Below are 17718 nucleotides of genomic sequence, written 5' to 3' on the forward strand. Positions count from 1 at the left end.
GTTTGCAGCTCCTCGGATCCATAAAGGACACACTCAGGGGGCAGACTCAGTGAGCACCAAAGTCCCATTGAAGCAAGTCTTGCCCCGGAGGGGTGTCTCCAGCACAGAAGTTCTCCCACTGCAGACACAGCTGATTCTCACAGCCAATTGGCCTGAAGGTCAATCCCTCCCAGTGTTACCTACAACAATCAAGGCTTAACTACAACAAGACTGTGCACAAAGACCACAAGGGGGTGCCCCAGAGTGTCCTCCTCAGGTAATTGGGGAGGCTGAACCACTGGGCCTTAGAGGACACTTAGCACAGAAAACCACTTTATCAACACAGGGAAGCATAAAAAATGCGGAGACAAAGAAACAGGACACAAATGACAGAAATGGAGGAAAGCAAACTACTGGATATAGAATTCACATCAAATTTTGTAACAGCGATAATAGAAACTTGAAGATAATGGCTTAGTGTCTAAAATTTTCTAAGGGAACATTATTATCAAAATATCCATGCCCAGTCAAAGTATTAATCAAGCAAAATAAAGGCATTTTCAGACAGATGAGCCCTCCAAAAATATATTTCCCATTAGCCTTCTCGGAAAGATACTGGAGTGTGTGTTTGATCAGAACACAGAGAAGGGTTCTGTTTCTAGTGGGACCACACTTTTAAGGTTTTTCAAGAACTTTCTAGAAGCCACCAATAAATTTAGTAAGACCCTCAAGAAGACTGGTGAGACTGCCAATAAATGTAGTGAGATCCTCAAGAAATCTAGTCAGACCCTTGAGGTTATGATAAAGGACCAACTGGAAATTAAGCATATACTGACTGAAATGGAGGATATTATACAGACTCCCAACAGCAGACTAGAGGATCGCAAGAATCAAGTCAACGATTTGAAATACGAAGAAGCAAAAAACACCCAACCGGAAAAGCAAAATGAAAAAAGAATCCAAAAATAGGAAGATAGTGTAAGGAGCCTCTGGGACAGCTTCAAGCGAACCAACATCCGAATTATGGGGGTGCCAGAAGAAGAGAGAGAGCAAGATATTGAAAACCTATTTGAAGAAATAATGACAGAAAACTTCCCCGACCTGGTGAAAGAAATAGACTTACAAGTCCAGGAAGCGCAGAGAGCCCCAAACAAAAGGAATCCAAAGAGGACCACAACAAGACACATCATAATTAAAATGCCAAGAGCAAAAGACAAAGAGAGAATCTTAAAAGCAGCAAGAGAAAGAAACTCAGTTACCTACAAGGGAGTACCCATACAACTGTCAGCTGATTTCTCAACAGAAACTTTGCAGGCCAGAAGGGAGTGGCAAGAAATATTCAAAGTGATGAATGCCAAGAATCTACAACCAAGATTACTTTATCCAGCAAAGCTATCATTCAGAATTGAAGGTCAGATAAAGAGCTTCACAGATAAGAAAAAGCTAAAGGAGTTCATCACCACCAAACCAGTATTATATGAAATGCTGAAAGGTATCCTTTAAGAAGAGGAAGAAGAAGAAAAAGGTAAAGATACAAATTATGAACAACAAATACACATCTATCAACAAGTGAATCTGAAAATCAAGTGAATAAATAATCTGATGAACAGAATGAACTGGTGATTATAATAGAATCAGGGGCACTGAAAGGAAATGGACTGACTATTCTTGGGGGGGAAAGGGGTGTGGGGGATTTGGGAAGAGACGGGACAAAAATCGTGCACCTATGGATGAGGACAGTGGGTGGGGAGTAAGGGCGGAGGGTGGGGTGGGAACTGGGTGGAGGGGAGTTATGGGGGGAAAAAAGAGGAACAACTGTAATAATCTGAACAATAAAGATTTAATTAAAAAAAAAAAAGAATGGGGATGAACGCACCATTCCAAGGTACATTAACATGAAATCTCAGGAAATAAAGAATAAAGAAAGAGCCCTGATCAGGTGGTTCTGGTAGTTGGAGCATCTTCCATACATCAAAAGGTTTCAGGTTGCAACCCCAGTTGGGGTATGTATAAGAGGCAACGATTGATGTTTCCCTCTCATATTCATTCTCTCTCTCTCTCTCTCTCTCTCTCTCTCTCTCTCTCTCTCTCTCTCTCTCCTTTCCCTTCTGTCTAAAATTCAAAGAAAACATATCCTTGGGTGAGGATTAAAAATAAAGAAAGAATATCTTAAAAACTCCAAGAAGAAAAAAACAGGTCAAATATAAAGGGTCACAACAATTCACATCAAATTTTGTAACAGCGATAATAGAAACTTGAAGATAATGGCTTAGTGTCTAAAATTTTCTAAGGGAACATTATTATCAAAATATCCATGCCCAGTCAAAGTATTAATCAAGCAAAATAAAGGCATTTTCAGACAGATGAGCCCTCCAAAAATATATTTCCCATTAGCCTTCTCAGAAAGATACTGGAGTGTGTGTTTGATCAGAACACAGAGAAGGGTTCTGTTTCTAGTGGGACCAGGTAAAGTCCGCCCCAACGGGCCCTCCTACTGATAGCAGCAATCAACTCTGGACAAAATACAAAACAGGCGGCCTGAAGACATTGCACAGTGAACAGAAAGGGGCAGATTCTGGAGGGAGCTGACACTTGGGAGAAGGGGAAAACATGGGGTGAGTTAACCATTTGACAGCTTTCAGACTGGCGACGGTGAAGAAGTACTGCTCAGGGCAACTAAAACTCCAATGGGAAACTCACAATCCTTCTGGCAATGAGGAACCAGAGGAGTGTGGGGGTGGGAGTGGGGAAGGTGTCACCACACAGCTGGATAATCTGGGAGAATTCCAGAATAAGTGTTCCCAAGCTCCCAAAAGATATTAATCTTGAAATCCTAAGTTATTCTGTATTTATCTCAATACTTTGCTTTCAAATAACAATGAGTGCCCATAATAATAACAGTGAATCATTTTTCTATCATAGGGTTATATTAAAAGTTTCAACAGTTTTCTGTAAAACGACAATGTAACAGTAAATTCATAGTTTGTCACTGTGTAATATTGTGACAAGATTACATATTTTAATAACATGTAAAATGATCTCTATCTGCCGAAGCCGGTTTGGCTCAGTGGATAGAGCGTCGGCCTGCGGACTGAAAGGTCCCAGGTTCGATTCCGGTCAGGGGCATGTACCTGGGTTGCGGGCACATCCCCAGTGGGAGATGTGCAGGAGGCAGCTGATCGATGTTTCTAACTTTCTATCTCTCTCCCTTCCTCTCTGTGAAAAATCAATAAAATATATTTTAAAAAAAATTATCTCTATCTGATATAGACTTTTGATAGTAGAAAATGTGAAAAGGAAATAAATTCGAAATAAAATTATTTTAAAATTTAAATACCTCATATTTACTATGTGAAAATTATTATTTTGTAAATTAAAGATTTTTATTTTTTTAATTGATTGGTTTTAGAAAGAGAAGAAGGGACAGAGACACAGAGAGAGAAACATCATTTTTGTTCCACTATTTATGCATTCATTGGTTGATTCTTATATGTGCCCTGACTGGTAATCGAACCCGAAACCTTGGTGTATTGGGATGACACTCTACCCAACTGAGCTAGCGGGCTAGGGCCTAAATTACAGGTTTTTAAAACACAAGCAATAATCACCTTATCTGACAGTCCTGATCTTTGCTGGTTGACAAACATTTCAGACATAAGAAAATGTCCTTTTGCAGACACATCAAATCATAAGAGCGTGTCCTAAATCATTTCCAAGTTGGGTGTTAGGGTACATATTGCTTCATATAAGCTCATTTCCCTAATTAATATGAATCTGGCTCCTTCTAATATTACCTCCTTCAAGGCCCTTTCTCCAAATACAGGCACATTACAGGGTTAAGGCTCCACCTGTGAATTTTGGAGGGACACAAAACTACACAGCGCATTTGTGTAGCTTACAGTTTGGGGTTTCTGTGAATAGTGCTTCTGTGCACATTCTAGTACATGCCTTTTGTAAGTTTTTGTATACATGCCCACTGTGTATATGAGGGTAGACCTATGTTCAGCTTAGTAGATACTGTCAGTTTTCCACAGTGGTCGTAGCAGTTTACTCTCTCTCCCTTGCAGTGGACGAAGAGTTCCACTTGTGCCACATTCTTGCCAACACTTGGTATTTTCCATCTCTTCCATTTTAGTGATTATGGTAAATGTATTATAAATTGTAATGTAAGTTGCCTCAAATTGTTTTGGAAATGGGTGGGACATAAAAAAATACATATATAATTCAATTAATGCACCAATTAATCCAGAAGGATTTTCTTAGTAGCATGTGATTATAATATACATATAATTTTTAAATCCATTTTTTAAAAAATACCTAAGATCACTTGACTTTTTTAAGTAGGAAAAATACAGCAACCTTACCTTACACTAAAAATCTATACTCAGGCACTGCCCAGTGTGCTCAATGGTTAGAGCGTCAGACCATGCACCAAAGAGTCCAGGCTCCAATTCCCAGTCAAGGGCACATACCTGGGTTGCAGGTGTGATCCCTGGTCTTCCCTCCCCTCCTCCTCCCATCCCCCCACTCCCCATTGGGTCGGTTGGTCGGTAGAGGTGAGTGCAGGAGGCAACCAATCAATGTGTCTCCACTGATGCTTCTCTCTCCTATCTTTCTCTGTCCCTCTCCCTTCCACTCTATCTTTTAAAAATCACTGGAAAAAATATCCTCTGGTGAGGATTAACAACAACAAAAATCTGTACTCAGAAATACAATCATGCCTGTGAAACTCTAAAAAAAAAAAAAAAAAACCAGGGTCAGCTGGTTTTTTAAAAAATCAAGTGTTTGGGACACAAGACCTAAGGTCAGCAATAGGCATATTCAGGAAACAAATGTACAAAAAAAATACACATGGATATAGATTATAAAAAATACAAATAGTCATTCAAATTATTTTCAAATTACAAACATAAATTTAAAATAGTCTAGCCCAACCAATAAAATTAGAAGAAGGGACGAAACCTGGTAGTCAATAGCAGTTGCATGAAAAAGCTACAACCTAAAGATGGCACTAAATTAAACATGATTTCTTTTTCAGTGTAAAAGGGAGCTAAAGTCAGAGTTTTCTTTTGAGGCTACCTTAATATCATGTCACACAGCATGGAAGAAAATGTTCTGTTCAGCTTTGTGTAGTTCTATTTTAACCCAAAGAGGCAGATCTTAAGGAAGAGTGACTTGGGTAACATCAAAATGATCAGGAGAAAACACAGGAATTAAGCTCAGATGTTATGAATCGTATCCCCTTTCCTTGCATGAGGAGAGAAACATAAGCTTCTACAACTGAGCAGTGATAAAAAATTTAAGTGACTTCCTTCAGTTCTGGGTAACTGCTCCTCAGTGAGATGCTACGTATAGTTGTCCTTTGTGCAGACAAGATGCAAAACAGATCATCAAAAGTTGAACACAATCCAGAGACAGAGAAACATCAATCAGACCATCAAACCTCAGAGAGAAGGTTAGGAGAGGGTGGGGGTAAGGGGGAGAGATCAACCAAAGGACTTGTATGCATGCTTATAAGTCTAACCAATGGACACAGACACCAGGGTGGTGAGGGCATGAAGGGGGTGGAGGGGGGGCAGGTAATGGGGGATAAGAACACATATGTAATACCTTAATCAATAAAGAAAAAAAAGTGTTAAAAAAAAAAAAAGTTGAGCACAGTATGAGAATTAAAGTCATTTCTGAAGAAGAAACGAAGTCACTCCTTTCATATGCTTCTTGTTGGGGGATGGAATGTCAGGGGCCCAAGCAGAGCACAGGTTCTTTTCCCTTTATCTATAGTGCTCGGTAATGTCCACCAATTCCATCGCTTCATCACCTTTTGTTTCGCTCAGAAACTGCAGTGGAGGGGCAGGCTTCTATTTTCTGTTGAGGAGTACCGCTGTGTCTTTAAGTCAAAAAACCCCTGGAATCAACCACTATTTTGTTGCCAGGAATCCTGTGAGTACAGTTCCCTGGATTAAAAGCCTGGCTGCTTCGGAAGTATGAGAATCATGATTTATTTTTCCATATCATATTAGTAAACAGAGAAGGAAGTAACCAGCCAGTCCAATTTTGAGAGAATTTCAACAGCTAAAATCAGGCATTCAACATAAAACTTAGACTCAAGAAATAGAACACGTAAAAAAAAAAAAAAAAAAGGCCTCATTATTGCTGGATCGTTTGAAATTCTCAACAAAAATTCCCAAACAAGTGGAGGCTTCTAGAAGAGGGTCACACATGAATTTAAATGGAAATTAATTTCTTCAAGAACCTCCCACTTCATTAGGATTGACTCAGGGGAACAGAATGCTACCCACACTTTGCCCCTTCATTCCCTTTTAAAAATCAACAGCTTGTTAAGGTATCAACAAGTAGAATAGGGTTGGCTTTCCCTGGTCCCTCTCTCTCCATGTTCTCTATTCCAGAGAGCCAAAGTTGATTCAACGCGGGAGAAATTTCCCCTTCCTCTTGGAGTTCTTGTGCCAAGTTTCCCTGGCAGCGAGCCTTCTCACTCTGCTGATTCCTTGTGCATTCATGCTGTACAGCTCTTTGTGCTCACACCAAACATAATCTGGGGCTGGAGGCAGGTCCAAGATTAAGTTGGTTTATACTTGCCTTCATATAAAACAGACTTGGTTGCATTTCAAATCCTGTAGTCTTGTTTTACATAACGGAATCCGTTGTTAGGATGGATTCTGTCCTAGTATTTATCTTCTTCTCAATCACTCAAAGGCTTAATTGACTGTTCAGAGATCCATTTCAGTCTCCAAATTTCCCACCCTTCTCAATCGCCTGGAGAGTAACTTACCTTGTTCTATTAATCTCGACCTGCATTTAATACAAAAAGTGGGATCTAGCACCTTTTGCTCTCAAATTCCAGACCTTCACCCCTCCTCATCTGAGCCCCAAACTGCACATGAAATTTCTGTCAAATTTATATATTGCATTTCCTCACAAATAAATCAGTGATGTAACATGTAGAACTGCAAATTAGAAATCCAAAAATATTTCTTTTTCATAAAATTTCAGAAAGGTTATAGTGTTTGAAGATTTTTTAAAAGCTAGGGAATAAGAAGCTCTAACTCTCTCCAGGGGAAGATAGTCACATCACCTGGGGAAGAGAAGCCAGCGAGTTTTAATAACCAATAGTTACAGCAAGCAACTAAAGACCTAGGACTTTTTGCTAGGTCAGCTTTTCTAATGTTGAAGATTGACTGTTAGTTATAAACGTGATCTATTCGAAGATGAAATAACAAGAAGATAAGGATTTTATGGAAATATAAAAACTTTATTCTGTACTTTTATAAGTACACATGCTATCTACTCATGTACATAGTATGTACATAGCCTATTTACACTTCTCTAGATGAGTATAGTAGTCTCATTTTTGCCATATTCTGTTCATGTACTAGTCCAAGTGCATCTATGAAGTCTTTATTATTCTTTTTTTCCCCCCTCATTTCAGGATTTATTTATTTATTTATTTATTTATTTATTTATTTATTTATTTATTATTAGTTAAGGTATTACAAATGTGTCCTCATCCCCCCCATTAACCCCAACCTCCCCCACACCCCTCGCCCCGCACACTCATGCTCCCATCCCCCTGTTGTCCATGTCCATTGGTTTGGCTTATATACATGTATACAAGTCCTTCGGTTGATCTCTTCCCCTTACCCCCGCCCTCCCCTACTTTCCTTCTGGGGATTGATAGCCTGATTGCTGTTTCTCAGTCTTTGGGTCTGTCCCTTTACATCAGTCTATGTTGTTCTCTATAATCCACAAATTAGTGAGATCATGTGGTATTTATCTTTCTCTGACTGGCTTATTTCACTTAGCATAATGCTCTCCAGTTCCATCCATGCTGTTGCAAAAGGCAAGAGTTCCTTTTTTTTTACCGCAGCATAGTATTCCATTGTGTATATGTACCACAGTTTTCTAATCCATTCATCTGCTGATGGGCACTTAGGCTGTTTCCAACTCTTAGCTATGGTGAATTGTGCTGCTATGAACATAGGGGTGCATATATCCTTTCTGATTGGTGTTTCTGGTTTCTTGGGATATATTCCTAGTAGTGGGATCACTGGGTCAAATGGGAGTTCCATTTTTAGTTTTTTGAGGTAGCTCCATACTGTTCTCCACAGTGGCTGCACCAGTCTGCATTCCCACCAGCAGTGCAGAAGGGTTCCTTTTCCTCCACATCCTCTCCAACACTTGTTTTTTGTTGATTTGTTGATGATAGCCATTCTGACAGGTGTGAGATGATAACGCATTGTCGTTTTGATTTGCATCTCTCGTATAATTAGTGACTTTGAGCATGTTTTCATATGTCTTTCGGCCTTCTGTATGTCCTCTTTCGAAAAGTGTCTATCTAGGTCCGTTGCCCATTTTTTTTACTGGATTGTTTATCTTCCTTTTGTTAAGTTTCGTGAGATTCCTGTAAATGTTGGAAATTAAACCCTTATCAGTGGTATCATTGGCAAATATGTTCTCCCATGTAGTGGATCTTCTTGTTGTTTTGTTGATGGTTTCCTTTGCTGTGCAAAAGCTTTTTATTTTGATATAGTCCCATTTGTTTATTTTCTCTTTAGTTTCCATGAAGTCTTTATTATTCTGATAAAACTTGATATATGATGTCAATTTAGCATTCACAAAAATGGTTAAAAAATCATGAATAAGTTCACTTTCCAAAAACTTGACTGGTTTTAAAGTAAGAAGATGGTCAAAGGGAAATGCATTTGATCTTTCAATGCTCATACAATAAACCTCTGGGCATCAACTCAAGCCTGGGAAGCATTGTCCTCCGGGTAACTTCCTAGCAATTCTACCCTGACTTTTAAAGCGGCATCACTTTTCTTACAATCCACAAATGCCTTAAAAGGGTGTGTTTTTTCTCAGTGGTAAGATTCCAGAAGAGAAATACATTTTCCAACCTGATCCAGCTCAGCTGGAATATATTGGATGGCCAAACAGGATGCTGCCACTTTAATGAGGCTGCAATATACTGTATATCTTACAGGAGTATTCTTATCCATCCCATGGAAAACGTTGCTTAGCAACTGCAGTCTCAGAGATGGCATTCACCTTCCCAAAATTTGACCAGCTTTTCATAGAGATTTTCAATCAGAGCTTCTTGCTTTTCTGGCTCCAAGATCAACAGGAGGGATACCATGCTGTTCATCACACTTTCATCATCTTTATCATCTTCCTTCAGACATTTATCACAGGCTTCAATAATTTGAGCTAAATCTACATGAAGTCCACCTTCTGAGTTCTCTTCTGAAATTCCAGCTCCTTTAGATTTCAGGTAAGCTCGAACGAGGCTCAGCAGCCTGGTCTTCCTCAGTGATGTTGATGAAGGCCGGGACTCTCATGGTGAAGGCCCAAGCACCGCGGCAGCTACACTTGTAAACCACGCCCTCTTTTTTTCTTATTGATTGTTGAAGAAGCAATTTATTTATGTAATTTTAAAATATTTTGATCAATATACTCTTGTGATATCATTCAACATATTCATTGCCCTAATATTTCCTATAAATTGATTAAATTCAGGTTTCCTTTCTGTCACAATTATTGTAGAACTTATGGTCGTTAATTAGATGTAATTATGAAGGTTTTTCAAAACGGTGATATTCTAGACCTATTCAAATTCTCTCATTCTTTTCTCATTTGTTATCTAGAAAACTTCTATAAATATCTCCCCACTGTTTTTTGTTATACTAAGGATCAGTTCTAAAACAGGCAGGAAAAACACTTGGTTCTCTCCTTTTATTTACCGGTTTTTAGGATAATGGATTGAAGACTTCCACTTTGGGCCATTATTGAGTAGCAGGGCCCAGATTTACCCTCCTTTCTCAAACAACTACTAACTGCCTAAGATATACGAAACAGTGGTTGTCAGACACTGGCTATCAGAAAGCACAGGGCAGTGATCCCCCGAGGGAAAGGAACCAAATGAGGTGAGCCCCCCAATTTACTATCTGGTGAGAGTTTCTAGGCTTCAGGAGAGGGAACACAACCAGATCCCCAAGGTCTCTGCGAGTTCAGAAAACAAAATTCAGACTAGAGCTAGAAGTTTCAAGGTAGAGTACTAAAATGAGAGCTACACACAGAGAGAAATAATTATAGTTGGAAATTCCAATACCTCTATCTCAATAATTAATAGACAACGTAGAGGAAAAATTAGTAAGGGTACAAGAAACATGAGCAACATTATCAACCAACTTGAACCAAATGACATTTAAAGAATACAAACAACAGCAGAATACACGTTCTTTTCAAGTGCACAATAAACATGTTCCTGCCGAAACCAGTTTGGCTCAGTGGATAGAGCGTCGGCCTGCGGACTGAAAGGTCCCAGGTTCAGTTCCGGTCAAGGGCATGTACCTTGGTTGCGGGCAATCTCCAATGGGAGATGTGCAGGAGGCAGCTAATCGATGTTTCTCTCTCATCGATGTTTCTAACTCTCTGTCTCTCTCCCTTCCTCTCTGTAAAAAATCAATAAAATATATTTTAAAAAAAAAAGAAAAGAAACATGTTCCAAGATACATCAGATTCGGGGCCATAAAACAAGCCTCAATATTGTTTTTCAATTATTTTATTTCATTTTTTCCATCACCTTTTATCCTCTCTATGCCCTCTTCTACTTCTACCCATCCCCCTCCAACCCGCAATCACTGTTTTTAAAGCCTCAATAAACTTAAAGGCTTCAAACCATACAACATAGGTTCTCTGACCATAAAAAATTAAATTTGGGAACCAAAAGATGTATAGAAAAATCACCAAATGTTTGGAAGCTGAACAGTATACTTCTAAATAACCCATAGGTCATATAATAAAATACAAGGGAAAACATGACATATTATAAATGTATGAGATGCAAGTAAAACAGTAGTTAGAAGAATATTTATAACATTAAAATGCTTATGTAAGAAGAGAGGAAAGGTTTAAAAATCAAGGACTTGGATTTCTATCTTTAAAAATTAGAAAAGGAAGGGTAAATTAAATTATGCTGAAAAAAAGTAAATAATAAAGAGAAGTGTGCAGAATTCAATTAAATAGAAAACAGACAGCAATAGAGAAAATCAATAAAGCAAAAGCTGTTTGTTTGAGAACATCAATAGAATCAATAAAACTTTCACAAGCATGATTGGAAAAAATAGAGACTTTGTACCTTTAAAAAATTATCATTATGAAAAATTTCACACATAAAATAAATGTGGAGACAATAGTATAATAAAGCCTATATAATAATCACCCACTCAATACATGGCCAATCTTGTTTCATCTATACCGTCCCCCACACTGGATTATTTTGAAGCACATCCCAGACATTGTATTATTTTACCTGTAAATATTTTAGTTTATGAATATGATTTCTCAAGGTTGTGTTTGTAATGAGAAACCTTGAGGGATGAGGCAATGTCTACCGTGAAGATACAATGTCTACCTTGCTTACTTACTTCTGGCTATAAAATAGTACATTCCCCAAACTTGGAGTCCCTCTCCTATAACACAATTCACTGCCTCAGCAAAACTCAGCATTCCCCCCCATGGAACTAGGGAGCAAGAAGGGAACCAACATAACATCCGTGCCAAGAGTAATAAAATCATTTGTCTCTGATCCAGAAGTCTGTGTCTTCCCAGGAAACCATAACCTTTCCAGAAGTGACAGGGAAATGCCCTGCGGCAAATCCCATGTATCCCTCAGCCGTGGTATTTCCTTGTCTGAAAAGAGATGCTCATCATATATATAAAACAGTAACTTCTATTGCCACCAGCCCCCAAGCAGATAGCTCATCTGAAGCAGTTAAATTCTCTGGAAGGCATGGGGTGGGGCTACTCATGGCAAACACCAGCCAATTCAAAATAAATGACTGATCCAAGCCCCCATCCAAATGCAAAAAAAAGCCTAGCGTTGGTTGACCTGTTTGGATTTAGGCAAACTATATTCCACACATAGGGATCTAGTATTGAGCCCAATCCACCAAGCAACCAGCAAGAAAATAACTTTGTGCTCATCTCATGGTTACAGCGGAATGAAAAACTGGACAATCATGAGATACTTTATGTAAAAGTTTAGATATTTGCACTCAAGCTTGCTGTGGTTTGTAACTTGCTAATTTAAATTCTCTGGGTTTGTTTTATGTAAGATTGAAAATTTCTTGGGATATAGGCTATAAACATCTGGTATGCAGGGATTTCTAAATGTAATGTGATATAGAACCAATGAAATGCCCGGCTGGCGTGGCTCAGGGGTTGAGTGTCGACCTATGAACTAGAAGGTCATGATTCGATTCCCAGTCAGGGCACATGCCCAGGTTTTAGGGTCGATCCCCAGTGCGGGGGGGCGTGCAGGAAGCCAACAGCTGATCAATTATTCTCTCTCATCATTGATGTTTCTCTCTCTCCCTCTCCCTTCCTCTCTGAAATCAATAAAAATATATTTCGAAAAAAACTACCAATGAAATAAGATTACACACAAACATACAATGCCTTGTATGAATTAGTTCTTGTGTAAATCAGACAATACTACAAACCAGAGAAATTATTCCATGTCAACTTTTTTTTTTAATATATTTTATTGATTTTTTACAGAGAGGAAGGGAGAGGGATAGAATTAGAAATATCGATGAGAGAGAAACATCGATCAACTGCCTCCTGCACGCCCCCTACTGGGGATGTGCCCACAACCAAGGTACATGCCCTTGACTGGAATCGAACCTGGGGCCCTTCAGTCCGCAGGCCGAGGCTCTATCCACTGAGCCAAACCGATCCGGGCCCATGTCAACTTTTTAGGTAGTTAAAAAAAAAAAATCTTTGGTTATTCTTGATATTATTTGAATTGTGTTTGGGGACATTTTTCATTGGCTTCGGAAAGTTAAACTAATAAAATACTGAGTTAATGGATATTTCTGTTAGTTAATGATCATATATGGCATTTTGCTTATATGAAATTCTGAGATAGTGTCTAGTGTTCCCCTGGAGGGAAGCTAGAAATTTTTTCTTTTTAGGCCACTGGGGTGCTAGTAAAATTGACATGGGGTAGTCTGGACTTGCATATTCAGGAACCAACTCCAGATGTTTAAGCAGAGGGTAATAAAATAAATACATGCTTTAATAGGGCAATATATAGCATAGCACATTAAAATCTGTTATGGGGAAAAAATTGTTTTCCTATAAGAAGAAGATGAAAAGAAATCTAACTATATCAGAAATTACTATGGCCCCAGGAATTTTACTTTTACTCTGCCTTAAAAGAAATTCTATCCAAGGGCTCATGTAAAGCAATATAAATTATATCCCTAGGACCCTATCTTGGTATCTAATATTATTTTTCCACTTCTGAGATAATTTTAATTCCTAATTCTCCTGTGGGACACATATCTGTCTTATCCTCTGATTGAGGTATGCCCCCAGGTTCTCTCATCTTAGTTACCAAACTATGATGAAAGCCCCCCTTTTATAAAAGATTTTTTATTTTATTGATTTTTTAGCGAGAGAAGAGAGAAACATTGATGAGAGAGAGTAACATCAATTGGTTGCCTCCTGGAGGTTCTCTACCAGGGACTGAGCCAGGAACCCAGGCATCTGCCCTCACCGGGAGTCAAACCAGCAGCCCTTTGGTACATGAGCCAATGCCCAACCAACTGAGCCACCCTGGCCAGGGCTGATGAAAACACTTTTAATGTTAAATTTGTGACCAAATCTACCTTCCTTGAGGATTAAATGACTTTATATATTTTTTAGAAAGTTGTTCCAGAGTTTCATGAAATCCTTTGTAGATTCTAGTTTCCTGGACTCAGATGTTGTTAAATTATATTTCCTCCAGGACATGTTGTAACCTAAGCACAATCTGCATGTCATTGTGTTAGAATTGTGTTACTTTTATCAGGCAGAGGAAGGGGCAACACAAGGTAGGTCAGAGAGGAAACAGCTATGCTCCAAGCAAAAGCAGCTTTTCAACCTCCTGTAGCTCCCACCCAGACCTCTCTGGCACTATGAAGCAAATACCACAATTTAGACCCAGACTGCCATCTTTACTTAGGGAACTTCCCATTAGAAAAGTGTTTTAATTCTTCCACATATGGATACATTTTGTGAGAAAAAAAGGAATAAGAATTACCTTATTTGAAAAATAAAGACAAGGAGGAAGAGGAGGAGGAGGAGGAGGAGAAATTACATCTGGAATAGCAAAAAATACGTAGCTAAGAATCAGGAATATCAGAAGAATAAAAAGCCCAGAAAACACAAACATAAAAGAAACTGGCGGGGGGGGGGGGGGTGGGGGGGGGCAGCGGGAGAGAGTCTAAGTTAAAGCAGAAAAAAGTGCTATAAGAGTTTTTAAAAATTATAATGTACTTTAAAGACAAAGTACTTAAGGGAAGATGAAGAACCTCCTATAAATAATCATCAGAATCTGAATAATAAACTGAAATAGTTCGCTTGGTACACTGTAAAGTATGCAATTTTAATTATGTGATTTTTCTAGCTAATTTCTACTTCAAAAACAGTAAAGTGCTTCTGCTTACAAGGTGGCAGAGATGAGAACTTTCTGAGCCTCTCATATGCACATTGTCATCAAAATTTAAATTAGCAGAAACATGCCTTTGAGTTAAGTCACAATTAGCCCTTAACCAGCGATTTTCAACCATGTGCCATGGCACACTAGTGTCACAAGAATTTTAAAACATGCAGTACCTGGCTATTTAGTCAGGGGCACCGATCTCTTTTCCCTTAGATTGGTGGTCGGCAAACACAGCTCGCGAGCCACATGCGGCTCTTTGGCCCCTTGAGTGTGGCTCTTCCTAAGCCTTAGGAGTACCCTAACAAGTTAATAACAGTGTACCTACCTATATAGTTTAAGTTTAAAAAATTTGGCTCTCAAAAGAAACTTCAATCGTTGTACTGTTGATATTTGGCTCTGGTGACTAATGAGTTTGCCGACCACTGCCTTACATTGTCAAGTAAAAAGTAACAGCCAACACAATAATGGTCGCCTGCTGTGAATGAAAAAAAATTATATCTTTTTTTGTCATATCAGTAAAAAATAACATATTTTGTGACGTGCCGCAGAATGTTAGTAATTAGTTTACGTGTGCCATGAGATGAAAAAGGTTGAAAATCGCTGCCTTAGACAGATTTATTTACTGGGAACCCACAATGTGCCTAACACTGATGGCATACACGAAACAACGGTTTGCATTTGTAAAGCGCTTTTCCATTTTCAGGTTCTCACAAATAACATTTTAAAACAAACGATATTTGTTTTTCAGCAGTAACTGCACATGCTTAAGATATGTATTATTTATAAATTGGTCCTACAAAGGAAAGTTTTAGCTTTTAAAAGACAAAAATGTATATCCAGTCATACTTGTGTATATATGTTTTACAAAGTTATGTATGGAAGTCAATCAACAATGATAAATACAAACAGGTTGTCTGACAAAATAAAACAACAATTTTCAGGGGATGGAAATGGCACATTTGGCAGAAGATGTCCACAAATAATTAATTACTTTAGCACAATAAAGATTTTCTCTTAATACTAGAGTGTCTTAGAAGAGGATACTCATTACTTCCTAGCCATCTGTCATCACTCCTCCCCAAAAAACTAATTAGGGTTTCATCTAATCACACATGATAAATCATGCAAATGTGGATGGCAAAAAACAGTTTAAAGAAGTTAATATTATAACATTTTGTATTTTAAAAATCACAGGCTTCAAATCTAGCCTTTCCCGTTCTAATAACTAGTCTTTCCCGTTCTAATAACTAGCCTTTCCTGTTCTAATAACTAGCCTTTCCCGTTCTAACCTGCTTATTTGCCTCATCCTTTCCTGATTAATTATTAGATAGCGAACTTACAAATTAAAATCTGAACAAGAACAAACTTACAGGTAGTAGAGCTTTCCTGCAGCAGGCAGCGCCCTTTTCCGGTAATCTATCCCAGAGTCCAGCTGGACCGTGTGGCAGTACTCCTACGATCAAACACAGACGACATCTTTTTAACCAAGTGGTGGCTTAGAATTATAGTTTTTCTATCTTATTTTTTAAATTTTTCTCAACAAAATAATGAGTTTAGGACAACAATAGCTCTCATGTAAGAATCACAAAACTTGAATATTAAATATACTAGTGTATCAAGCCAAAAAAAAAATCAGTTTAAAAAATTAAGATTTGCAGCATGCCTTCCTGAAACTTTGTGAAAACAAAGCTGTCGGCAAATCCCCTATATAACTGCTTCACATTTTTTTAAAAAAATCCCAATTTCTATTATCCAGTAATAAGAAGCTAGAGACTATCAAAAAGAATAACTCATGGGTCTTACTCGTCGCAATGGAGAGAGACAGTCTAAAGCAAGTTGGGCCAGAATGTTAGCGTTCACATTTTAAACCAGATGATCGTACCCAAGTGATGCTATATGTACTCCTGCTTCTGCCCTTGACCTTAGTTCCCTCTCCAGCCATCAGGTCGTCAGAGCTCTTTCCTACAGTGAACACCTCCCTCCAACCTGAGCCAGCCTGTGCCACTGATGTCCTTCTCTCCCCCCAATTAAGCTCCCCTTTCTATGCTCTCCTCCCCAGGGTGCTGATGTGTATGGACACATCACACACACCCTAAAACTCTTACTACAGAAGCATATGAACTTTTGCTACATTTATCTTGGTCAGTTGGCTTTGTTTTGAAAGGGATATATATTAGATTGATGATAGATAGATAGATAGATAGATAGATAGATAGATAGATAGATAGAGCTATTCAGTCCAATAAAACAATGGTGAGCAAGAGATTTCAAACACAATTCAAAAAACATTTACAGGCTGATCTTTTCATTTTCATTCAAAATGAAAACTGCTTTATGAAAATTCATGAGGAGAAATTGTATTTTAATAACTTTACTACTTTTATTAATGAAAAACTGCGTTTGGGGGCCAAGGTGCTTGTGGCGAATTGTATTTTCCAAAGATGGCTGCAATAATCTCTCCATCCCACCACGTTGGGCTGTTGACATTCCAGCCATCAAAAAGTGGGGTCTAGAACAACAAGAAAAGCCCAGAATGAGCAGAAGGAAGGAGATAATAAAGATCAGAGCAGAAATAAATGACATAGAGACCAAAAAACAATACATAAAATCAATGAAACCAAAAGCTGGTTCTTTGAAAGGATACACAAGATTGATGACCCTCTAGCCAGCTCACCAAGAAACAAAGAGAGAGGACCCAAATAAACAAAATCAGAAATGAAAGAGGTGAAACAACAACAGACCCCACAGAAATACAAATGATTGTTAAAAAATACTATGAACAACTCTACTCCAACAAACTAGACAACCTGGAGGAAATGGACATATTCCTAGAAAAATACAACATTCCAAAGCTCAATCAGGAAGAATCTACAAATCTCAATAGGCCAATAACTATGGAAGAAATTGAAGCAGTCATCAAAAAGCTTCCAGCAAACTAAAGCCCAGGGACAGACGGCTTCACAGGGGAGTTTTACCAAACATTCAAGGAAGAACTAAAACCTATCCTCCTCAGACTATTCCAAAAAATTCAAGAGGAAGGAACACTTTCAAGCTCATTCTGTGAAGCCAGCATCACCTTCATGCCAAAACCAGACAGAGATAACACAATGAAAGAGAATTACAGGCCAATATCCCTCATGAACATAGATGCCAAAAACCTCAACAAAATCTTAGCAAATCGGATCCAGCAGTACATCAGAAAGATCATACACCATGACCAAGTAGGATTT

The 17718-nt window shown here is 38.4% G+C and overlaps 1 protein-coding gene and 1 pseudogene across 2 annotated transcripts in view; both read right to left on the bottom strand.

The window, feature by feature from the left end:
* Positions 1-17718, bottom strand: part of AFG1L (AFG1 like ATPase) — a 176402-nt gene that overhangs the window by 62424 nt on the left and 96260 nt on the right. For both annotated transcript variants that reach the window (XM_036317555.1, XM_036317554.1), the window contains exon 8: positions 15859-15941. In XM_036317555.1, coding sequence (XP_036173448.1) covers positions 15859-15941 — 83 coding nt within the window. The remainder of the gene's footprint in view (positions 1-15858; positions 15942-17718) is intronic.
* On the bottom strand, positions 7314-9335 carry LOC118660115 (annotated as a pseudogene).

This window comes from Myotis myotis, unplaced genomic scaffold (assembly GCF_014108235.1).
Source record: "Myotis myotis isolate mMyoMyo1 unplaced genomic scaffold, mMyoMyo1.p scaffold_m19_p_7, whole genome shotgun sequence".
NCBI classification, from domain to species: Eukaryota; Metazoa; Chordata; class Mammalia; order Chiroptera; family Vespertilionidae; genus Myotis; species Myotis myotis.